A 25,953-nucleotide genomic window follows, 5' to 3' on the forward strand; every position below is an offset into this window, starting at 1 on the left:
CAGGAAGGAGCAGAGAATTTTGAGGGTAGAAACAGGACTGGAGGTGACAAAAAACGTATAGAAGGTCAATAGGGATCTGGAGAAGAACAGAGGGCTCTGTAGGAGAATATGGTCTGGAGAAGAGAGGGGAGTCAGATTATTCTGGAGGGAGAGACTGCGGACTGAAGTAGACAAAAAGGTATGTAAGGTCAATAGGGATTTAGAGGGAACAGAGTGGTCTGAAGGAGAACACAGAATGGAAAAGAGATGATTTGGGGGGGCAGAGGATTCTGGAGGAAGAAACAGGACTGGAGGAGGAAAAAAATATGGAAGGTCAATAGGGATCTGGAGGGAACAGTGTGGTCTGAACGGGATAGAGTTTTTTTTTATGGGAAATCACCTCCCTGTATCTCTCATCTTATTTATCTACGCCTGCAAATCCCAGCATTTTGACTTGTTGGGGAGTATTTCTCCACAATCTTACATTTAAAGTTAGATTTACATCCATGTAACCTAACAAGGCATCATTTATGGCCACATTAGGACCATGTGATGTAGACAGGATTACGGCTGATTCTAAGGTCGCTCTTCGATCTTGTCCACCGGTGGAATAATGGGGGACGTTGGGTCATCTAGTACAGGCTGTGCATCCATGATGGAGGCCGTCCAGGCACTATATACAGACTAGATGAGGATGTTTTCAGTCTTTTGTCTGTAGCGGAGCATTGAGCTGAGCTGTGTAGACGTTTGACGACCACAAGAATGTGACTATGAATCAGCGCGGCACGTTCCTGGAATATGAGGCAGCAGATTATCGGTCAGGACTCAAAGTGAATAGTAAAGTTTATCTCCTAGGTGAGTTACGGGTAGACTTCAGATCACATTATAGTGGGGTGAGAAGTATCTGCCCCTTCCAGACACCCAGTTATTGCACATGTGTCCCAGCAAAGGTTTCCTCATCAGTGTCTGATGTAAATCTTATTCTTTATTGCTGATGCTGATTCTGAAAGAACATTTCAATTTTCCTCAAACAAATAACCACTATTTTCATGTCTTTCTTTCCTGCTCAATGTCATTTTGATACAGAAGTCGCCATTCACACTAATGCGTGCTTTACACGGTGTGACAGGGTGTACAGCAGAGCAAGGAGAGACAACAGGCCGAGGATGATCCAACAGGTTTACTAACAGGAATACAGGAGCAGCACACGACAAGTCCAAATAAAACAGATTCGGAGGCACCTCCCGATATTCCAAAGTGCCAGATCACGACGTAATATTCCTTTTCAGAGTCCCAGAAATCGCACACAATCCACTGCACGGCGAGATCTGTCCGCAGAATCAGATCTCACTCCCTTCTACTTCAAAACTCAGCTCCCAACTGCACTTAGAAACAGGAGTGTATTGTCTGGTTTGAGCCATACGCAAATGACTCTGGGCAAAACTAGCAAGTTGGGCCAGGGTTTCTCGCAGCTTTAGGACATAAGGGACAACAGGGGCTCCTGTATCTTTAACCTGCCCCTCCCAGTATTCCTTGAGCAGGGTTAAGGGTCCTCGGACCTTTCTTCCATAGAGTAGTTCAAAGGGGGAGAACCCAGTGGACTCCAGGGGAACTTCCCGATAGGCAAACAAGAGATGGGGTAGGTACTTCTCCCAGTCTGAATCTCGGTCCGTGAAGGCCCTCAGCATATTCTTCAGAGTGCCATTGAATCGTTCACAAAGTTCATTTGTTTGGGGATGATACGGGGTCGTTCGGAACGCTCGTACTCCACAGGTGCGCCACAGACACTGGACCAACTCTGACATGAACTGGGAGCCTTGGTCCGACAAGATCTCACTGGGGAATCCTACTCTGGTAAAAATAATAACCAAGGCCTCGGCCACCTTGGCTGCAGAAATACTTGACAAGGCCACGGCTTCTGGATATCCGGTGGTGTAGTCCACAACAGTGAGAATGTACTGCTTTCCAGATTTACTTGGTTTAGCCAGAGGTCCAATGAGATCAACAGCTACTCTTTGAAAGGGTTCTTCTATTATAGGGAGCAGTTGCAGGGTTGCCTTTGGGTGATCTCCGGGTCGCCCTCTACGCTGACATATGTCACAAGTTCGGCAGAAATGCGCCACTGCTTGGGAAATCCCCGGCCAATAAAAAGTTTGAGTCAATCATCTCTCGGTGCGGGTTTTGCCTTGATGGCCAGCAGTAGGAATGTCATGAGCCAGGTGTAATAGGGGAATTCTGTACTTCTGAGGAACAATCAGCTGTTTGCTATAAGTCCAGGGCTTATCTAGGGAGTCGGCATTGGCAACCCGATACAGAAGTCCATTTTCTCTGATAATTCTTTCTCCGTTCTCCCCGAGCTGCCCTATTTCAGCTCGAGCTCTAAAACTAGCAAGGGTGGGGTCAGTCTCTACTTCTTGTCTAAACTGAACTTTATCCCAAGAAACATTCATATTATCCCCACAAGAAGAATCACTCACCGGCTGTAATGGCAGTTCTGGTGGCCTCATTTCCATGGATGGGTTGTACACGTCCACATGGGCTGCTCTCTTGGCCTGACTTCTGGTTATCGCACCGACAAAGTGGCAATGAAGATTCCCCACATCATTTCCTAGAAGAACGTCTGCAGGGAGGCCGCTCATCACACCGACCACACATTGTTTAGCCCCAAAGCCATAATCCAGGGTCACACTCGCTCTTGGAATATATCTTTGGGTACCTCCTGCCAGTTCAATGGCAATTCCTGGTCCCTTTTGAATTGCTTGTGGTTGAATTACTTGGGGATCGGCTATGGTGAGGAAAGCCCCAGTGTCACGGAAGCCAACAAATTTTTGGCCATCCAGCACGACCTCCTGTAGATGTTTGTGCTGAAGATCAGAAGAACAGGTGGCTGGCGCTCGCACCCCATAGACTCCGGGTAGGGGAGCCAGGATATCAGAGTCACTTGGCAAGTCATCAGGCACAGAATCCAGCTCTTCTCCTGGTGAAGGTGTCTGTAGATAATGAACAGGCAAAGGCGGTCTGTAGCTGTTCTGCTTCCGAACACCTGGACATTGGAATTGCATGTGCCCAGGCTGCCCACATCCATAACATCTGCGCTCTGGGATTCTTCCTCCACGTCGTATTCCCAAAGGTGGAGCAGGAGAGCAGGAGTAATGCGAGGCACAGTCACACAAAGGTCCCCATGAGTTGACGGTCTAGGGTGATGGTGAACATTGGGGCCAGAAGGACCAGGGGCCGCCAGCGTTGGGGGGCTGGTGTTTTTTTTTCCCACTGAGAAGTAGTTTTTTCCACTGAGGCTTGATGGTGAGAGCCTCATCAGCTAGAGCTGCAGCTTCCTCCACAGTGGCTTGTCTCCTTTCACGCACCCATTCCCAGATCTCAGCGGGGCACTTGAAGTAAAACTGCTCTTTTAGGAGGACCTGGAGGACGGTCTCCAAGGTTAAGGCCTCCTCTGCCTCCAGCCAACGGTGCCACAGATGTTTGAGTTTGTGGGCATACATCATGAAAGACACTTCCTCATCACATGCTAAAGTACGGAACTGAGTCCTGTAAGTGTCTGGCGTTACAGCATAATGTTCTAGAATAGTCTGTTTAATATCCGCATACTCACAGTTCCACCGAGGGTCCATAGCTCTATAGGCTGCGGCAGCTCCACCCTCTAAGAGCCCAACCAGATGCCGGACGCGCTCCCTTTCTGGGACTTCCATTAATCGACACTGATGCTCAAAGTCCTGGAAGAAGCCCTCAATGTCACCAGCAGCCTCATTAAACTGCTTGAAGTCTTTGCGGGACACTCTGGGAAGTTCCCTCATGGTGGGTTCTGGGGTTACAGTCTGTCTGGAACCTCTAGCGGCTTCCACAGCAAGCTGCTTATCCAGCAGTGCCATCTCCTCCATCCTGCGCTCCTTCTCTTTAGCTCCACGCATGACCTCCATCTTATATTCTATGGTGGTCTCCTCTCCCAGCAAGGCAATCTCCTCCTCGTACCACACAACCCACTGACTTTTTTGGGTATTTACCTCCGGCTGCCGTCTTTCTTCCGTTTGCTGGGAGGATCCTTTCTCAGCGTCATTTTGCGAGCAAACTCCTTCCAACGCCTCAATCAGCTGCTCCTTGGAGAGTCCCTTGTAGCTAACTCCCAGTTCACGGGCCTTTGTTTGTAGGTTCACCGCAGTCCAGTTCTTGTACTCTGAGGTTCTGGTTCTAGCTGTTGATGGGCCGTTGTCCTCCATTCCTTCTGGTCTGATCCCACTGCTGCCACCAGTTTGTGACGGGGTGTACAGCAGAGCAAGGAGAGACAACGGGCCGAGGATGATCCAACAGGTTTACTAACAGGAATACAGGAACAGCACACGACAAGTCCAAATAAAATAGATTCGGGGGCACCTCCCGATAATCCAAAGTGCCAGATCACGACGTAATATTCCTTTTCAGAGTCCCAGAAATCCCTCACAATCCACTGGACGGCGAGATCTGTCCGCAGAATCAGATCTTTGTTGCTGATGCTGAGTCTGAAAGAACATTTCAATTTTCCTCAAACAAATAACCACTATTTTCATGTCTTTCTTTCCTGCTCAATGTCATTTTGATACAGAAGTCGCCATTCACACTAATGCGGGCTTTACACGGTACGATCTATTGTGCGATTTCACGATCGATCGCACCCGCCCCCGGTGTTTGTGCGTCACGGGCAAATCACTGCCCGTGTCGCACAAAGTTGTTAAACCCCCGTCACACGCACTTACCTGCTGAGCGACCTCGCTGTGGGTGGCGAACATCCACTTCCTGAAGGGGGAGAGACGTTCGGCGTCACAGCGACGTCACACAGCCGCCGGCCAATAGAAGCGGAGGGGCGGAGATGAGCGGGACGTAAACATCCCGCCCACCTTCTTCCTTCCGCATTGCCGGCGGGTGCCGCGGGATGCTGGTAAGCTGTGTTCATCATTCCCGGGGTGTCACACGGAGCTATGTGTGGTGCCCCGGGTACGATGAACAACTGGCGCAAAGAAGGTTAAACGATTTTTTACAAATGAGCGACCTGTACACGACTCGCGATTCGTAACCAATTTGCGATCGTTTACATACGCTCATAGGTGTCACACGGGACGACGTCGCAAGCGATGCCAGATGTGCGCCACGAAAACCGTGACCCCGACGACATATCGCACGATAGATCGTCTCGTGTAAAGCCCGCATAAGACTCGGGTAGGATGTTTCCGTTCAGGTAGTTAACACTTTCCTTGAACTTGTACAATTAGTCGTAATGACGAGTAAATCAAATTTGTGTTGAATTGTAAGAAATTCACTGGACCCGGGAAATACAAATAATTTGAGATTCGATTTAGGCAGATCATCAAAAAAATGCCCCCCCACAACCCCGACATTTCCACAAAGCAGAATATTAAATGATTCATTGAAGGCTGAGATGAGCTCAGGTGCAGCTGTGACGCCCTGGGCAAGCCAGGGGTCACAGGTCATCACACCACCACACCCTACACCCCAGTTAGGAACACCAAAGCTACCGAAATCCTTGTTGCCTTCCTCCAGGGGCTGATGTTCACACCAGGGGGTGGGCCAGGCGGTTGGCTCCGCCCACCGAGGAGTTCACAGCCCTGGAGGCGGGAGGAACCAGGCAGATTAGCTCAGGGGGAGCTTGAGTGAGGAGCTAAGTGAACAGAGATAAGTCTAGGGAGGGGAGTGAAGTGGAAGTGAAGTGGTAGAGGAGCAGAAGAAAAGAGTAGCAAAGCCTGAAGTTGGTCCGGCTGTGTGCCAGGAGAGTGTCAGCAAGGTCAGCAGACGGCGGTGACAGTCTGAAGGGGGACTGCTCGGAGGTTTCTGGAAGGACCGCGGACGGGTAGTGGCCCGGCGGTCTGGAGCAGTATACGAAGAACAGTCAGCACCAGGGCAGGGGCCTCTCGGACCCCGGCAAGGCTAGGAGTCGCCGTAAATTTGCCAAATCCGTCAGTGAAGGGGACGTCTGTCTCCAAACAACCAAGTCCCGATTGAAGGCAACAGTCCAACCATTGAGGAGAGACACCGCCACCGCCAGGGCACCAGTTTCTCAGGGCCAGCGCCTGCGGGCAAAGTAGGGCTCCTCCGGCCTATATCCAAGCCGGGGAGCGGGTTACCGGTGGGAACCCATCGCTACCAACACAGAAGCATCAGGTGCAGGAAAAGGGACATCACTGTCACCTACTGGGGAAAGCAAGTGCAGCCGTCCGTGGGAACCGTCTTTCCAGCCGTGTGTTTTACCGAGAACTGTGTCATCGTCTCAGGCTGAGTGAGTACCACAGTGCCGCAAGGCACAGCGCTGCCCCCGCGTCCCTGCGCCCACCAAGCCCTGCATCTCCCACCTCATCACTGGGCCCCGGGATCACCGACTCCTACCCACGGAGGGGCAACACAACAACTGGCTGCTCCATACCATCCTTCCCGGGAACCCCATACAGAGCAGCGGTGGTGCTAACAAATCACCACAACCGTGGGTGGCGTCACGGACAATAAACAATCCCCACACCCAAAACAAACCCCCTTTCACTCATGGGCGAGGAGCGCCGCTCGAGTCCCCGGGATCCGGCCCATCGCTCGAGCCACCGAGCAGCGGCAGCAGCAGGCCGCAGTGCCAGCCGGACCCGAGCAGCAGAGGGAGAGCGCGGCGTCCCCTCCTCCGCCCGCGACACAGCAGCGCAGAATTCTCCATAATGCCCTGCAGCTATTAAGTCACATGGTATAGTGCAGCCTATCAGTCTGTATAAAAGCCAAGGCAGGGAATGCAGCAGACAATGTGTATTGAATCTGAATAGTTAGGGGACGTTACATTGCAGATAGTGTGTGTGCTACCATCCATTTACCCATAGCCACGTACAGTATGGTGAGGTCACATGGACATTACTTCCATTAAATTCTGAGATTCAGAGATCGGGAACATAAGGAGCAAAGAATATCCTGGAACAGTAATGGTCCTGAAAACCCAGCTTAATGGGGGACGTTTCTTCTTGTGAAGAGTGCCAGGCCGCTGTAAGGAGACTTATTAGCCATTCAATGCTCCTTTTGGAAATTAAATATTCAGATATCCTCTATAGCAGCATAGGTACATGAAGCCAGGATAGGACAACTCCTCAAATAAATATTGTGCTGGCTGTGATGATAGATCAATGTGCTCTAGAGAAAACCTACCACTAGCTCCAGGCCTCCTGAGCTATGGGCACCATGAATCAAAGCCTTGGTCCACGAATGCATCCCCGGGTCGTTTTCATCTGATATGCTGCATTGCTTTGTACAAGCGAATTATTAAAAAAAAGTTTACAATCTTTCCATATAATGTTAGAAGTAAGAAAATTTGACTCAGGTGGTTTCAGGAGTTGTGGAGCATGATATGCACCTAGAAGAGAGACTTGGACGAGAGGTCGAGCTGGCCACTCATGGCATGGTCAATTGTCCCCCTGGTCTGATGTGGTAGGACCCCCAGCACTGATGACCCAGATTCTGGAGCAGGCGGCTGACAGCATCTGGGGGCCGAGGAGGGATCTTTAGTCTTAGGAAACTGTTTTCATAAGTCAGCAAATCGATGAATGAGGAGCAGATGTGAAGCGCCTGAGTCCTCCAGAAAGCGCTGTGTATCGGACTATCAATGAGCCCTGGGCAGGGGAATCTCTTATGTAAGAACCTGCAGCTCCACAAACCTCATCAGCCACCACACATGGCTTCTTGGTGCCATGTGAGACCTCAGGGTAGAGATGATACAAATGGGGTGCGGTCCATACACTGCTAGGTGCAGGCACGGAGGCACAATACGTCTATCCGGATATTAGCGGTGGTCTTCAGACATTAGGAGGCCGCAGAGGGGTGCAGTGTTTTTCAGGGCTATTTTCCTTCAGTTGACATTGGCGCAGTCATGGTCCTGGAGTCTTTCCACCCCCCACGTCTGGAGCTCATCAGCAGATGTTTTCTTATCAGAGATTTGGCCATAAGTAGAAAAGAAGATGGCGGGTATAATAAGATTATCGTGGTGGAATGACTCAGAGCCCAGGACAGAGCGAAAATTCTGGGAAACCTGAACTTGATTTCTCAAAATGAAACGAACGTATTCTTACAATTTCATACAGATGTCCCTGGACGAAATCCTCAAACCCAGGACTCATGTGGTCCTATTTCTGTGGTATAACATTTGGTTTCTGTCCTAGTTTCGATGGTATTGACATTTACAGTCCTAGTCCCGGTGGTATTGACATTTACAGTCCTAGTCCCAGTGGTATTGACATTTACAGTCCTAGTCTCGGTGGTATTGACATTTACAGTCCTAGTCTCGGTGGTATTGACATTTACAGTCCTAGTCCCGGTGGTATTGACATTTACAGTCCTAGTCTCGGTGGTATTGACATTTACAGTCCTAGTCCCGGTGGTATTGACATTTACAGTTCTAGTCTCGGTGGTATTGACATTTACAGTCCTAGTCCCAGTGGTATTGACATTTACAGTCCTAGTCTCGGTGGTATTGACATTTACAGTCCTAGTCCCGGTGGTATTGACATTTACAGTCCTAGTCCCAGTGGTATTGACATTTACAGTCCTAGTCTCGGTGGTATTGACATTTACAGTCCTAGTCCCGGTGGTATTGACATTTACAGTTCTAGTCTCGGTGGTATTGACATTTACAGTCCTAGTCTCGGTGGTATTGACATTTACAGTCCTAGTCTCGGTGGTATTGACATTTACAGAACTAGTCCCGGTGGTATTGACATTTACAGTCCTAGTCTCGGTGGTATTGACATTTACAGTCCTAGTCTCGGTGGTATTGACATTTACAGTCCTAGTCTCGGTGGTATTGACATTTACAGTCCTAGTCTCGGTGGTATTGACATTTACAGTCCTAGTCTCGGTGGTATTGACATTTACAGTTCTAGTCTCGGTGGTATTGACATTTACAGTTCTAGTCTCGGTGGTATTGACATTTACAGTCCTAGTCTCGGTGGTATTAACATTTACAGTCCTAGTCTTGGTAGTATTGACATTTACAGTCCTAGTCTTGATAGTATTGACATTTACAGTCCTAGTCTCAGTGGTATTGACATTTACAGTCCTAGTCTCGGTGGTATTGACATTTACAGTCCTAGTCTCGGTGGTATTGACATTTACAGTACTAGTCCCGGTGGTATTGACATTTACAGTCCTAGTCTTGATAGTATTGACATTTACAGTCCTAGTCTCAGTGGTATTGACATTTACAGTCCTAGTCTCGGTGGTATTGACATTTACAGTCCTAGTCCCGGTGGTATTGACATTTACAGTCCTAGTCTCGGTGGTATTAACATTTACAGTCCTACTCTTGGTAGTATTGACATTTACAGTCCTAGTCTTGATAGTATTGACATTTACAGTCCTAGTCTCAGTGGTATTGACATTTACAGTCCTAGTCTCGGTGGAATTGACATTTACAGTCCTAGTCTCGGTGGTATTGACATTTACAGTCCTAGTCTCGGTGGTATTAACATTTACAGTCCTAGTCTTGATAGTATTGACATTTACAGTCCTAGTCTTGATAGTATTGACATTTACAGTCCTAGTCTCAGTGGTATTGACATTTACAGTCCTAGTCTCGGTGGTATTGACATTTACAGTCCTAGTCTCGGTGGTATTGACATTTACAGTCCTAGTCTTGGTAGTATTGACATTTACAGTCCTAGTCTTGATAGTATTGACATTTACAGTCCTAGTCTCAGTGGTATTGACATTTACAGTCCTAGTCTCGGTGGTATTGACATTTACAGTCCTAGTCCCGGTGGTATTGACATTTACAGTCCTAGTCTCGGTGGTATTAACATTTACAGTCCTAGTCTTGGTAGTATTGACATTTACAGTCCTAGTCTTGATAGTATTGACATTTACAGTCCTAGTCTCAGTGGTATTGACATTTACAGTCCTAGTCTCGGTGGAATTGACATTTACAGTCCTAGTCTCGGTGGTATTGACATTTACAGTCCTAGTCCCGGTGGTATTGACATTTACAGTCCTAGTCCCGGTGGTATTGACATTTACAGTCCTAGTCTCGGTGGTATTGACATTTACAGTCCTAGTCCCGGTGGTATTGACATTTACAGTCCTAGTCTCGGTGGAATTGACATTTACAGTCCTAGTCTCGGTGGTATTGACATTTACAGTCCTAGTCCCGGTGGTATTGACATTTACAGTCCTAGTCCCGGTGGTATTGACATTTACAGTCCTAGTCCCGGTGGTATTGACATTTACAGTCCTAGTCTCGGTGGTATTGACATTTACAGTCCTAGTCTCAGTGGTATTGACATTTACAGTCCTAGTCCCTGTCCTTAGCTCTTATTCTGCAGTGATTAATGTTCTGGCTCCTCGGGTCCAGTAATGAAGCTCTCCAGTATCTGGACATGAGTGTGGATTAGTGATAATCGAGCACTATCATGCGCGGGGGCTCAGTATTCATAACGAGCAGTTGGACGCTCAGATGGGTGTGAATCAAGAACACAAATATAATGGAAGTTAATGGGGAACTTGAGAATTTTTCCGGAAGATTTCCTGCAAAAATGGCTGATTTTCCCCATTGGGCTTCCACAGTCAGTTCTCACTGTCCATGATGCGGTGGATTTTGCAGCCAAAACAAACCATCCTCAAAAATCCCCAAATCTTAGGCTATGTGTCCACGGTAGAATGTACCTGCGTATTTTTCTGAATGAAAATCCGCGACTTTCGCGGCAAATCCGCACCTTATTTTTGCCGCGGATTTGCCGCGGATTTACCGCGAATTTGCCATGGATTTTGATGCGGATTTTTTTTTTTTTCCCCATTCTATACCCAAAATCCGCAACAATAATTGACATGCTGCAGATTTTTCCGGATCAAAATCCGCGGCAAATCCGCCGCGGAAAAATCCGCAGCATGGACACAGCATTTCCAAAATGCCATTGAAATGGCTTGGAAGTGCCGCTGCTGCAGATTTTCGGAAAATCCGCGGTAAATCCGCGGCAAATCCGCGGCAAAATCCGCGCAAAATCCGCAGCGTGGGCACATAACCTTAGAGGTTCTAGTGTAGAAGAAACTGTGGTGAGGCTCCACATGTCCTCTCCTACTACCTCTGCAACAACTAGTCAAATGGCGTGATAGAGGGGGCTTCACTTCTCAGGACCCCTGATTCTTCCAGATAAGCTCCTGTCCTTCTGGAGGACCATATGTTCCATTTGGGGATACTCATGTAATAATCTGATTGTGGGGATCCAGCTCCGAGTACCTGTTGTATGGTGAAGTGGATCCAGGTGGATGGAGACCATCGTTAATACCAAGTGCCATTTTCTTCACATCATTAGTGTGGTATTCTGTGCCCTGATCTCACTTCATGTTTTGCCCTTTATCTTCAGAGTGCCCCCCACTGGGACTGGAGTCTTTGAGGGTGTCTGACCACCAGCTGAGGGCCTCCAGTATAAAGCGCTATGGACTGGGCTCCCACCGAGGTCGCCTGAACATACAGGTGGGTCACACCATTACACATTACCTGCTATGACCAGATACCACAGCAGCAATGAGTCACGATGCAATGCACGGAGCCATCACAGCTGCAGCTCTGCTCCAATGTCACCCGTCCGAGGATGACCCCTAGAAGACGTCATCTTCTCTGCATCACTGGGGATCTAAGTCACACTCACAATACACATCCTCCATCACCGCCCATCAATATACACCTGTCCCAATGTATTGTACCAGGTCATTACAGGAGAACGGCCCATAATCCACATCCACAGACACTGACTGTATATAGTAACAGGATAAACATCAGCACATTACACGAGAACTGCCCGTACTCACCATCCACAGACAGGGCCACCATCAGGGCATAATAACCATGACTGGTGTAAGGGGCCCAGTGAAAAGGGGGGTCCGGTTGGGCCCTAGATAATTACTTAGCTTTATTAAGCCCGGGGTCCGGCTGGGTCCCCCCTCTTCACCTGGCCTCAGTCCCAGCCACAGCAGAGGGGGCCTGCTGTGTCTCTTTGGCACTATAGATGGCTAATTTACATGTGAAGGGGTGGCGTATGTACATTAGCCATGTGCTGGACTGGAGCCAGGGTTAGTGGAGCAGATCAAGGTGCCGGTGCACCATCCCGCGACCCAGCATGCAGCAACGTGATGAGGCTATCATTCTGTGACCTCATCACACTGCAGCAGTAACAAAGCTGCGGAGGTGGTGAGGGCGCGGCAGCCGGCGGAGAAAGGTAACAGATAAGCGCTCGGTGAGCTGAAAACACGAACCAGGGGTGGTGGGGGCCTGCCAACACCAGCCCCTGCCTTGCTTCAGCTGGATGTGCGTCAGAGGGCGTACATCCAGCTGACATGCATCTCGGCTCAGAGGATGCCCCTCGATGTGGGAGCTCGGAAGGGTGAGTAAAATCTGTTTTGTTTTGGGGTTTTTTTGTGTTTTTTGCGGCAGACAAATATGCCAGGAGAGGATATACATACTTGGTAGTGGTCAAAAACCAGAATGGGACATAAATACCAGAATGTGTCTAGGAGGGGTCTATATATACCAGGAGGCCCCCAGGATGGGACAAATAAACCTGGATGGGGACAAATAAAGCAGGATGGGGACATATATAACAGGAGTGGCCTAGGAAGGGGATATATATACCAGGAAAGGGACAAATAAAGAAAGGTGGGAACATATACCAGGATGGGCCCAGTAGGGGGACATACATACCAGGAAGGGCCCAGGATAGGGATATATATACCAGGAGGATAGGGATATATACCAGGAGAGGGACATATATATTTACATATTAACTTAGCTTTTATTGATACAAAACGTATAAGGCTTACAAAAAAGGTTGAAAACCTACCCTCTATTTACTTACTGCCACATTACCTTTAAGGTGAGGCTCTACAGCCAGGTATTGTGTGTTTTGGGAATATATTATTTATCTGCGGACACTGCCTTGTTTATATATTTATTGTGCATTCTATTCAGTGCCCTGATACTTCATTGAGGATAAGAACAGGATTATTTTATTTTACTCTTTTCAATGATGTTTTAACCTTTGTTTTTGTCAGCCTTATATGTTTTGTATCAATAAAAACCAAGTTTATATATAAATAGCTGGCTGTGCATATTTTTACTATGCAGCTTTTTTCCCTCTCATGTTACAATTATATTTTTGCATAGCTTTTGTCAGCACCCCTCCCTTTATTTATATTTATTACAATGTGCTGCCCACTACTTCTTCTTTTTTAACAAAGTGTTGCGAAGAGCAGTGTGTAGAGGAGATATTATACAGAGGGTTAGTGTGTGTATAGGGGGATATTATACAGAGGGACAGTGTGTGGGGGGATATTGTACAGAGGGGCAGTGTGTGTATACTGGGATATTATACAGAGGGGCAATGTGTAGGGGGCTATTATACAGAGGGGCAGTGTGTATGGGGGGATATTATACAGAGGGGGCTGTGACTGGGTATGCGACAGAGCAGTAAAGGACACCAGACCGATCAACAATCCAAGAAGATTTAATGAGGCAGGGAGCATAAAACATCCAATATCCAAATGGTTCTTTCGAATCCACACAAAGGAAACAGATCTGGGGCAATCCGACGCCAAGGAGAATGCAACAGTCCTCAGATGAGTTCCCTAAATCCAGCAGCGTGGCAGCTGATCCTCAATGTCCAATCGTCCATGTACGGGCAAAAAGGAGCTGGCCTCAGCACAGGTCCTCGCCCTTCACCCAACAAAGCATAACTAAACTAAAAAACATGTGGCCTAATCTCCCACCTCTCCTTAGATCCACCCCCTTAACATTTGCTACTTGTAGCTACCAGTTAGAAAGAAGTTCCTAGACACAGTCTCCAGAGATTGTGTACTAGGGAAGCCCCCTGCAGAGGAGAACAATATATATGCAACCCCCACCAAATCAAGGACAATAGCTACTGCTGAAGCCTGATTGCAATATGATACAGGCTGGGGGGATATAATGTTACAACCCCTTCCCCCCTCAATTTGTGTACGGACTAGTGACCTCAACAGGTCGCTTGTCAAGTACACGTAAACATGCCGACCCTGACTCAGGGCTCCTCCTGTCTGGACAATCCGTCTGCATTTTGGGTGTTGGCTCCAGGTTCTTTAGTGTATGGTGAAGATGTAGGGTTGAATGTTCGGCTCCAGTTTGTATCCTCTTTCACTTATACAATGCCGATTTGTGGGTGCAGGAAGCAGAGTTTATCTCCCACATCGTTGCCTAGGAGAATGTCTGCAGGAAGGCCGCTCATCACACCGATTATGCATTGTTTTGCCCCAAAGCCATAATCCAGGGTTACACTCGCTCTTGGAATGTATCTTTGAGTACCTCCAGCCAATTCAATGGCAATTCCTGGTCCCTTTTGCATTGCTTCTGGTTGAATTACTCGGGGAACTGCGATGGTGAGAAAAGCCCCAGTGTCACAAAAGCCAACGACTTTTTGGCCATCCAGCACGACCTCCTGTAGATGTTTATGCTGAAGATCATAAGAACGGGCGGCTGTGGCTCGCACTCCATAGACTCCTGGTAGGGAAGTCAACATTATCAGAGTCACTTGGCAAATCATCAGGGCCTGAATCCAGCTCTTCTCCTGCTGAGGGTGCCTGTAGATAATGGACAGGCAAAGGTGGTCTGCAGCTGTTCTGCCTCCAAACACCTGGACAGTGAGCTTGCAGATGACCAGGCTGCCCACATCGATAACATCTGCGCTGCGTCTCACTCTTTCCAGTTTGCCTTCTGGAGAAGTAGGTAGGAGACCTTGATGACTGATATTGAGGTGCAGGTGCTGGAGGTGGTTGTCGATTTGGAGGATGACTCCACTGGATACATGGGCATGTGGCCCACAGATGCCCGGGATGCCCACAGCTATAACATCTTCACTCTTCTACTTTCTCTCCTCGTCGCATTCCAGAAAATGTGGTAGAAACAACTGGAGGCACATTCACACTGGTATCCACATGAGGTGGTGATCTAGGAGGTCGAGGAACATTGGGCACTGAAGGACAAGGAACCTCTGGTGTTGGGGAGCTGGTCATTTTTGCTCCCTCTGCTAGCAGCTTCTTCCATTGAGGCTTGAAAGTGAGTACCTCATCAGCTAAAGCAGCAGCTTGTTCCACTGTCTCTGGTCTCCTCTCGCGCACCCATTCCCGGATCTCAGCAGGGCACCTGGTATAGAAATGCTCTTTTAGGATGACCTGGAGGAAGGTCTCCCAAGTTAAGGCCCCCTCTCCCTCCAGCCAGCGATGGAATACTTGTTTCAGTCTATGGGCATACATCTTGAAAGACACTTCTCGATCAAAGGCTAATGTACGAAACTGAGTCCTATAAGTATCTGGGATCATGGCATAATGTTCCAGAATGGTCTGATTTATCTCCCCATACTCACAATTCCACTGAGGGTCCATAGCTCTATAGGCGTCGTCACCAGGTGTCTGACTCGCTCTCTTTCTGGGACTTCCATTAATCGGCACTGATGCTCAAAGTCCTGGAAGAATCCCTAAATGTCGCCTGCAGCTTCATTAAATGGCTTAAAGTCCTTGCGGGACACTCTGGAGAATTCCCTCATAGTTGGTGCTGTGGTTACAGTTTGTCTGGAGCCTCTAGCTGCTTCCACAGCAAACCTCCTCTCCAGCAATGCCCTCTCTTGAGCTCTGTGAATGGCATCCATCTTATATTCTATAGTGACCTCATCTCCAAGCAGTGCCATCTCCTCCTCATACCACACAACCCATTGACTTTTTTGGGTATTTACCTTCAGCTCCCGTCTTTCCTCCCCTTGCTGTGGAAATTGTTCCTCAGTGCCATCTTGCAGGCAAGCGTTTTCCAAAGCCTCAATTAGTTGCTCCTTGGAGAGTCCTTTGTAGCCAACTCCTAATTCATGGACCTTTGTTTTGAGTTTCGACATAGTCCAGTTCCTGTATCCTGAGGTTCTGGTTTCAGATGTTGATGGGCCGTTGTCCTCCATTCTTTCTGCTCTGATCCCGCAGCTGCCAACCAGTTTGTGACGGGGTATGCGACAGAGCAGTAAGGGACGCCAGGCCAAGGAACAATCCAAGAAGATTTAATGAGGCAGGGAGCATAAAACATGCAATATTAAAATGATTCTTTAAAGTCCACACAAAGGAAACAGATCTGGGGCAATCCGACGCCAAGGAGAATGCAACAGTCCTCAGATGAGTTCCCTAAATCCAGCAGCGTGGCAGCTGGTCCTCAATGTCCAATCATCCTTGTACGGGCAAAGAGGAGCTGGCCTGAGCACAGGTCCTTGCCCTTCACCCAACAAAGCATAACTAAACTAAAAAACATGTGGCTGAATCTCTCACCTCTCCTTAGATCCACCCCCTTAACATTTGCTACTTGTAGCTACTAGTTAGAAAGATGTTCCTAGACACAGTCTCCAGAGATTGTGTACTAGAGAAGCCTCCTGCAGAGGAGAACAATATATATGCAACCCCCACCAAATCAAGGACAATAGCTACTGCTGAAGCCTGATAGCAATATGATACAGGCTGGGGGGATATAATGTTACAGGGGCATATTATACAGAGGGACAGTGTGTGAGGGGGATATTATACAGAGGGGCAATGTGTAGGGGGCTATTATACAGAGGGGCAGTTTGTGTATACTGGGATATTATACAGAGGGGCAGTGTGTATGGGGGATATTATACAGAGGGGCAGTCTGTATGGGGGTATATTATACAGAGGGGAAGTGTGTGTATACTGGAATATTATAGAGGGGCAGTGTGTATGGGGGATATTATACAGAGGGGCAGTCTGTATGGGGGTATATTATACAGAGGGGAAGTGTGTGTATACTGGAATATTATAGAGGGGCAGTGTGTGGGGGGGATATTATACAGAGGAGTAATATGTGTGGGGAAATATTATGCATAGGGGCAGTGTGGGAGAGATAATATAGAGAGGGGCGGTATAGAGGATGTACCTCATTTTCTGGAAAAACTTCAAGGGTCCTAGGATTTTTGGCCAAAAAAATGTTGCCAGTATGGGGCCCTGAAATTCCTAATGATGGTCCTGTCCACAGACACTGTATATGGTAACAGTATAACCTCAGGACATTACAGGAGAGCGGCCCATAATCCACATCCACGCTGACTGTATATAGTAACAGTATGACCTCAGGTACATCGAGGGGCCGTTTAAATGTTTCCCTCCTCAGGAAACTTTTTCCATTTCTCGTCTTTTCTTTTGCTGGAAATATACTTGTAACAAGAAAACTCACACAACCAAAGAAAGGGAAAGTCTGAGCAGGATTTAAGGATTTTATGCCAAAATAATCCCACATTCAGCATTAATATTTAGTGAAGCGCTTCTGAGAATCTTTGACTGACCACAAAGATGGATGATCACCTGATCCCAGCTACTGTATAAGGGGGTATAACTAACCTACAAACACTGTGCAGTCACTGCGTACATACATTACTGATCCTGAGTTACCTCCTGTATTATACTCCAGAGCTGCACTCACTATTCTGCTGGTGCAGTCACTGTGTACATACATTACATTATATACTCCAGAGCTGCACTCACTATTCTGCTGGTGCAGTCACTGCGTACATACATTACTGATCCTGAGTTACCTCCTGTATTATACTCCAGAGCTGCACTCATTATTCTGCTGGTGCAGTCACTGTGTACATACATTACATTACTGATCCTGAGTTCCCTCCTGTATTATACTCCATAGCTGCACTCACTATTCTGCTGGTGCAGTCACTGTGTACATACATTACTGATCCTGACTTACCTCCTGTATTATACTCCAGAGCTGCACTCACTATTCTGCTGGTGTACTCACTGCGTACATACATTACTGATCCTGACTTACCTCCTGTATTATACTCCAGAGCTGCACTCACTATTCTGCTGGTGCAGTCACTGTGTACATACATTACATTACTGATCCTGACTTACCTCCTGTATTATACTCCAGAGCTGCAGTCACTATTCTGCTGGTGCAGTCACTGTGTACATACATTACTGATCCTGACTTACCTCCTGTATTATACTCCAGAGCTGCACTCACTATTCTGCTGGTGTACTCACTGCGTACATACATTACTGATCCTGAGTTACCTCCTGTATTATACTCCAGAGCTGCACTCACTATTCTGCTGGTGCAGTCACTGTGTACATACATTACTGATCCTGAGTTACCTCCTGTATATACTCCAGAGCTGCACTCACTATTCTGCTGGTGCAGTCACTATGTACATACATTACTGATCCTGTATTATACTCCAGAGCTGCACTCACTATTCTTCCCTCTTCTTGCAGTCGGGGATCTATGATGATGATTTCTTTGATGGCGCTTGGTGTGCCGGGGAGAAGAGCAGGAATGAGTGGCTGGAGGTGGACGCCCGGCGTCTCACTCGCTTCACAGGAGTCATCACTCAAGGGAAGAACTCGATCTGGACGTGAGTGCGGCCTCTTCCTGCAGATCACGACTGTTGGATTTGTCACAGTGTGTCGGTGCAGGGAGCAGCAGAGGACGCCCTCTGTGCAGTGCTCATCCTCTGACTTTATATATGAGGTTCAGCTGTGATATTGTGGCTGGTTGTTGTAGTCCGCTCCTCCTCACATTGTGTCTTCTCTGCAGGGATGACTGGGTGACGTCCTACAAGGTGCAGGTCAGCAATGACACCCACACGTGGCGGAGCTGCAGGAACGGCACAGAGGTGGCGGTAAGCTGGACTGCGCTCAGTGTGCACTGCTCAGAACTGCTGCCATATAATAACACCGCCACTCAGAGCCAGGAAAAGTGCTGCACCGTGTGCACGTAATGCCACCAGACCAGGCCCACTCATTGTCCTCAGAAAAGGCATCTGCCAGGAGATTTCATCTTCTCCATCTGACAGCGCATGATGTCGAGGCAGAGACCCTGATTTCAGTCGTGTCACTTACTGGGATGCTTCCTGCAGTTTAGAAAAAACGTAAACCTGTAAATATGTCAGAAAATGGGATACGCTTGTTACTCAATCCAGCATCGGGGTGGTCCAGTCCTCATGTTTCTTGCTGTTAAGCAGTCAATCAACTTGTGGAGATTGCCTGCCATACAATCTAATGCCATAACCATGGTGGTTACTGGCATTGCTGTGATTGGTGGCCGCATGGCGTCATCTGGTCTTATAGGAGACCAGGGGGTACGGTGCTCAACACACTGTCCTGTAGAAGCAGGTCAGGGAGAGTTGGTGTATGAGGGAGAGCTTAGATTAGAACAGGCATATAGGCAGGGTTGTACACTTGCACCCTATAGTGCCTTTCATGTGGGTGTTTTTAACCAAGTGTAACCTTATAAATAAATGAAAAAAAAATGTCTTGGGGTCCCCCCTATTTTTGATAACAAGCGCTGTATAAATAAATAAATAAAACATTTTGGAGTCCCCCTTATTTTTGATAACCAACCAAGATAAAGCAGATAGCTGGAGGCTGGTATTATCAGGCTGGGAAAGTCCATGGTTATTTGGCCCTTTGCAGCCTAAAAATAGCAGCCCGCAGCTTCCCCGGAAGTGGTGCCTCCATGAGATGATCCAATTCTGGTGCTTTACCCGTCTCTTCCTGATTGCCCTTGTGCGGTTGTAATCGTGGTAATACTTTTGGAGTTCATGTCAGCTGTGAATTGACAGCTGGCCTCAAGCCCAGTGGTTAGTAATGGAGAGGCGATTATCAGACACCCCTATTACTAACCCTGTAAGTAAAAAGAAAAATCACACACAACAATAGTTTATATTTATAAAGACCCCCCCACACTCCCTCGTTCATCAATTTTATTATCAAAAGTGGTCAAACAAATTTCTGTCATAGTCGACATTTCCTGAGTGCAGCTCTGGCACCTGTGAATGCAGTAAAGTGCAGTTATTCACATGTGCCGGGTGACGATCACTCTTATCAGAGCCACCGGGTCTCGCTGAGCGCAGCATTGAGCCAGCTGCATTCGTGGATCGTGGTCTACAGCAGAGCTTCATAGGAACATTTTTGATAATTGGTGAACGAGGGATAGTGTGTATTTTTTTCCTGTGTCTTTTTTATCCTTACACTTATTGGGTTAGTAATGGTGGTGTCTGATAGATGCTGCTCCATTACTAACCCGTGTGCTTGATGCCAGCTGACACTATACAGCTGACATCAACCCCAAAAGTATTACCCCGATTTGCCTTGGTGTGGGGACAATCAGGAAGACCTGGGTAAAGGGCCAGAATTGGATCATCTAATAGATGCGCCACTTCTAGGGGGATGTGGGCTGCTATTTTTAGGCTGGGAGGGGCCAAATAACCATGGGCTTCCCTAGCCTGATAATACCAGTCCCCAGCTATCTGTTTTATCTTGGTTGGTTATCAAAAATAAGGGGGACTCCAAGATGGTTTTTCATTTATTTATTTCTTAGGTTAAACCAGGGTAAAAACACTCTTTAGCGCCACATGAAAGACTATCTTGGCTGTGAATCCTTCTGGAGTGGCTGTGAGTCCCCCTGGAGCGGATGTGATTCCTTCTGGATTGGTTGTGAGTCCTCCTGGGGTGGCTGTGAGTCTTGGAGTAGCTGTGAGTCCTTCTGGAATGGCTGTCAGCCCTCCTATAGAAGCTATGAGTTCTGGAGTGGCTGTTAGTCCTTGTGGAGTGGCTGTTAGTCCTTGTGGAGTGGCTGTTAGTCCTTGTGGAGCGGCTGTGAGTCGTCCTCCTGGGTGGGCTGTGAGTTGTCCTCTGGGAGCGGCTGTGAGTCGTCCTCCTGGAGCAGCTGTGAGTCGTCCTCCTGGAGCGGCTGTGAGTCGTCTTCCTGGAGCGGCTGTGAGTCGTCTTCCTGGAGCGGCCGTGAGTCGTCGTCCTCCTGGGTCGGCCGTAAGAAGTCCTCCTGTGTCGGCCGTGAGTCGTCCTCCTGGAGCGGCCGTGAGTCGTCCTCCTGGGTCAGCCGTGAGACGTCGTCCTCCTGGAGCGGCCGTGAGTCGTCCTCCTGGGTCGGCCGTGAGACGTCCTCCTGTGTCGGCCGTGAGACGTCCTCCTGGGTGGGCCGTGAGACGTCCTCCTGGGTCGGCCGTGAGACGTCCTCCTGGGTGGGCCGTGAGTCGTCCTCCTGGGTGGGCCGTGAGTCGTCCTCCTGGGTGGGCCGTGAGTCGTCCTCCTGGGTGGGCCGTGAGTCGTCCTCCTGGGTGGGCCGTGAGTCCTCCTCCTGGGTGGGCCGTGAGTCCTCCTCCTGGGTGGGCCGTGAGTCCTCCTCCTGGGTGGGCCGTGAGTCCTCCTCCTGGGTGGGCCGTGAGTCCTCCTCCTGGGTGCGCCGTGAGTCCTCCTCCTGGGTGCGCCGTGAGTCGTCCTCCTGGGTGGGCCGTGAGTCGTCCTCCTGGGTGGGCCGTGAGTCGTCCTCCTGGGTGGGCTGTGAATCCTCCTCCTGGGTGGGCTGTGAGTCCTCTTGCAGTATTGTGAGGAGGAAGATGCTGGTGATAGTGTAGCAGGTGTGATGTCAGCAGAGAGTGAATATAATACTATGGTATGTACAGTGATGATCTGGACCCGGGAGCTGTGCACAATGACACCTGCACCCATCACTCCTACATTAGGGGCGATGCCTCTGCCGGACCCCGGGTGTACATTACCAGGGTACATTTCCCGCGGTACATTACTGGGGTCCCCTGTCTTTGTGGAGTCAATATCTCTTTTCAGCACTGGTGCTGAGGTTATTCTGGGGCACACGCCTGGGCAGCTGCTTTCGTTGGCAGCTCTTACCCGGTGGCTGCCATCCCTTCTTCTCTCTGGGACAGGCGCCAGTCCTCCGGCTGCTCCGTAATGTGAAGTCCATGTAATGCAGACACCGGGGATGATGGCGGTGGTGACATGTAGAGCAGACCCACACACTGGACACCTAGCGCGAGCAGACGGGCCGCCATATACATCATGTCTGCGGTTATGATATAGACCGCACATAACACACGGGGCGGTTCCTGCATAGTCCGTTCTGGTGTGTGAAGGAGACCGGAGCCCTGAATACAATGTACCTCCATAAAGGGGCCATGGCCTCCCTGTGGACACCACTGGAGCCCACAAGTGATAAGCACAAAGACTGTCGGTTATTATGTTAGGACCCCATATTTCCAGGCTGGAGGGCTGCTGATAATAAACTGTTTGGGGGTGACCTGTATTGCCCCATGATCAGCTGATAATGTGGGGGGGGTCCTGGAGCACAATGATCAATTCCTAGCACCAACTGAACTATATGAAATGCATTGATGTGCTGGGCGCCCGCTTATAGAGGAAGAAACCCCCCAATGTGTCATCACTTTATGACCAGTGGTGGTCCGACCTCTGAGACCCCCACAAAGCCTAAGAAAGAAGGGTCCGCAGCACTAATTTGGCAGTGTCTGATTCAATGCTCTTACCTCTACACTGGAGCCCCCAGCCACCTGCAGTACTGGGACCAGCAGCCGCCCCAGTATATGGATTTAAAGAAGGTATGTGGTATTTGTAGTTCCTGCATCACAACCCATCATCCCACTATGAAGGGGGTCTCCTCTTTTTGCCCTTGTATGTTTCCACATTGATGACCCTATGGAGTAGGGAGGAGCAGACAGATGGGAAAGTAGCACCTATACGACAAGCTACCTCTACAGTAGTGGTCTGGTGTGATCCCGCTATGATTGTGCCCCATATAGGGCCCTGAACATGCAGGTGCACGGAGGATTGGTTTATTCAGCTCTTATCTAAGGCCACAGATGCGATGAGTGACGCTGTGCTCTGGAGCTCCTCACAGGTGAGATGAGTGAGGCCTTGGTCGGGAGCTCCTTACAAATGAGATGAGTGAGGCCGTGCCCCGGAGCTCCTCACAGATGAGATGAATGAGGCCGTGCCCTGGAGCTCCTCACAGATGAGATGAGTGAAACCGTGCTCTGGAGCTCCTGACAGATGAGATGAGTGAGGCCGTGCTCCGGAGCGCCTCACGGATGTGATGAGTGAGGCCTTGGTCGGGAGCTCCTCACAGGTGAGATGAGTGAGGCCGTGCTCTGGAGCTCCTTACAGATGAGATGAGTGAGCTCGTGCTCCAGAGCTTCTCACAGATTATGCCGCTTAGGTCCTGCTTTATTAATCCCTCTCCTCACCGTGTTTGCTCTGGTTTCGGCGGCTCCTCTCTGTGGTACTTTCTTTGGAATATTTCCCATTCCTGGAATGAAAATTGTGCAGCAGCCAAGAAGTATTTGGTCTCATGCTGATTTTGGACGCGAAGGAGCCTGGGAACCATTAACTCCTACACGTCCTGCCTGTCCAGATTTAAAAACAGAACATTACTCTTCTCCCATCTTTTCGAGGGTCCTGTATGAAAACGTCCTTAATTATACTCTGCACTTCCAGTAATTTGTTGATAAAATTAGGCCATTCAGGAACGTTGGGCGATAGCTTCATATATGGACTGGCAACCAAAACTGAATACCACTGACTGACACCATTGTCATTCATGGTCCTGTAGGTTGCGTCCTGCGGAGTACAGTCCTCACTTCATCCTTGAGTTAGATGGTCTTCTTAGCCATATTCTTGGCTTTGATTGTCTGAGAGGAATGGTCATCTGGGAAGTGAATGAGAAGCGTTGTCACTAGTGGCACTGACCGCAGGAGAGGAAGACTTTCACAGCTGATAGGACCACAAACCCCTGAAATACAAGAAGCCACAATTAGGCTCAGCTCTGGACAGTGTTCACTATGAAGATCGTTGAGTGTCCGTCATGGCTGGTAGACTCTGGCTTCTCATTCAGCCTATTGGCTAGGTGACAGGTCTTCCATAGAGTCGTAGGGGGTAAAATTTCGCAAACAGGCATCTTCTCCTTTTTGAGGAGACTCTGGTTTGGTTCCATGCTAATGTGCATCATTACAGAGTCAACATTGATGTAACCCAGAGGATGGGGGAGATTCCTTTAACCTAAAATTCAAATAAAAGGTATTTTATGATAAAACATTGCATCACCTTTAACCCTAGACCTGAACTGGAGCCACATGGCCCCCTCACTTCTCCTCGCAGTCTGTAGGCCATTTACTCATTATACCAACCATCCACAAAAGGAAAACGGTGAAAGGGTTAAATTGGGGAAGAGTCCGTATCGTTCTATTCCAAGGATAGCATGACCTTGTCTCTCCAGATCACTGTACATTAAAGGGGGTGAGGGTAATTGGAGTCTTCAGTTTCATCCAATTATGGCCCCTCTTCCTCTGATGATTAAGCAGTTGGGGCAGGTGAGTTTACGGTGATTAAACCACTTGATTTACAAATGTTTATTTTTTTTGAGGGTTTTAGTTTGCATTTTATCAGGCATGTTTTGGAGTGGATCTATCTGAGAAAGACGTCATGTGCAAAGAACCTAAAAGTCCTCAAATTGTGTTCAGCCATCAGCGTGACATCCCTTCTCATTCCCTGAAATGAAATTGATTTAGAGACCCTCACTACAAATGGCCAACGTAGCATTCCGCCATAGCAGAAAAATGACATGACCTTGTAAACAACTTCGGGTCAATGTCTCGTCTTCCTTCCATTAATGTCTCCTCCTCCTTTTGTTCTTATTACATCTTCTTGGTAATATCTCATTCTCTTCTTAGTAATGTATCTTCTTCTTGTTAATCTCATGTATTTTTCCTTATAATGTCTCATTTTCTTCTTGGTAATGTTTTGTCGTCTTCTTGGTAATGTTTCGTCTTCCTCTTGGTAATGTCAAGTAATTTTCCTGTTAAAGTCATGTCTTCTTCCTTTATAATGTGTGATTTCTCTCTTGATAGTCTTGTCTTCTTGGTAATGTCTCTTCTTCTTCTTCTTGGTAATGTCTTGTCTTCTTGGTAATATTTCATCTCCTTTGTAATACCTCGTTTTCTTCCTTTTGGTAATATCTTGTCTTCTTCTTGATAATGTCTTGTCTTCGTCTTGGTAATGTCTTATCTTCTTGATAATGTCTTGGTAATGTCTTATCTTCTTCTTGATTGTCTCGTCTTCGTCTTGGTAATGTCTTCTTCTTGAAAAAAACTCACCAGAAAAAGCCACTAGCCAACAAGGGTCAAATGGCAAATGCACTAGCAGGATGCAGCCGTCCCCCTATGATAAAGGTGGGGGTAACACATTAAGCGTAGGGACCCTTGACGTTTGTGTTATGAGCTTATGTATTTTTGCCAAAATATTGACCAATTCCTCACATTAATTATCATTTTATATCATTGTCTATTACACAATTTTCTGCAGGATGCAGCCTTATCTTCTTCTTGGTAATGTCTTGTCTTTTTCCTGTTAATGTCTCATCTTCTTCTTAGTAATGTCTCATTTTCTTCCTGGTAATGTTTCATCTTTATCTTAGATTTTTAATGCCAATAAAGACCCTGACACTCCAGTGCTAAATAAACTTCCCACCCCAATGGTCGGAAGATACATTAGGATCAACCCTCAGACGTGGTTTGAGAATGGTACCATTTGCTTGAGAGCTGAGATTCTGGGGTGCCCTCTTCCAGGTGAGTAATCACGTCAGGTATCTCCGAAGTGTGACATCTACAACAACTTTCTTCTTCTTAATATCTCAGGTCAAACACAAGTCCTTCAGGATAACATGGCTGGTGGGGTTATGTAATGAGACGGACATAGCTGCCTTTCTGTCTGCTCCATGTTCCTTCTAGATGGTTACAGTGAGGTGACCACTATATGGGCACCAAAGGTCGTTCTCTCCGAATGTCTCATAGATGGTCAGAGTTAGTCCACAAGAGCTAAATGGCATTTTTTGTAGAACACCAGTGGATTCATTGTGCTCTGGTGATTTCTGGGCTTGGATCCTGACCTTTTGGGCGCTTGCTCAGAACACCAGAATTTCCATTTTATTCCTTACTCTAATTATAAAGGTAACAAGCGTCAGCAAAATAGAACTTTCTTTCAAAATTACTGAGGAAAGATCAGACATTAATATCAACTAAAAGCTTTCAGAAAAATAGACATTTCCTG

General features: G+C 48.0%; 1 protein-coding gene across 2 annotated transcripts in view; it reads left to right on the forward strand.

Annotated features, from left to right (window-relative positions):
• Nucleotides 1–25,953, forward strand: part of LOC142268988 (putative carboxypeptidase X1) — a 49,745-nt gene that overhangs the window by 13,796 nt on the left and 9,996 nt on the right. For both annotated transcript variants that reach the window (XM_075332376.1, XM_075332378.1), the window contains 4 exons: nt 11,358–11,467; nt 18,295–18,434; nt 18,617–18,701; nt 25,322–25,472. In XM_075332376.1, the coding sequence (XP_075188491.1) occupies nt 11,358–11,467; nt 18,295–18,434; nt 18,617–18,701; nt 25,322–25,472 (486 nt within the window). The remainder of the gene's footprint in view (nt 1–11,357; nt 11,468–18,294; nt 18,435–18,616; nt 18,702–25,321; nt 25,473–25,953) is intronic.

Source organism: Anomaloglossus baeobatrachus, chromosome 1 (genome assembly GCF_048569485.1).
Source record: "Anomaloglossus baeobatrachus isolate aAnoBae1 chromosome 1, aAnoBae1.hap1, whole genome shotgun sequence".
Taxonomy (NCBI): domain Eukaryota; kingdom Metazoa; phylum Chordata; class Amphibia; order Anura; family Aromobatidae; genus Anomaloglossus; species Anomaloglossus baeobatrachus.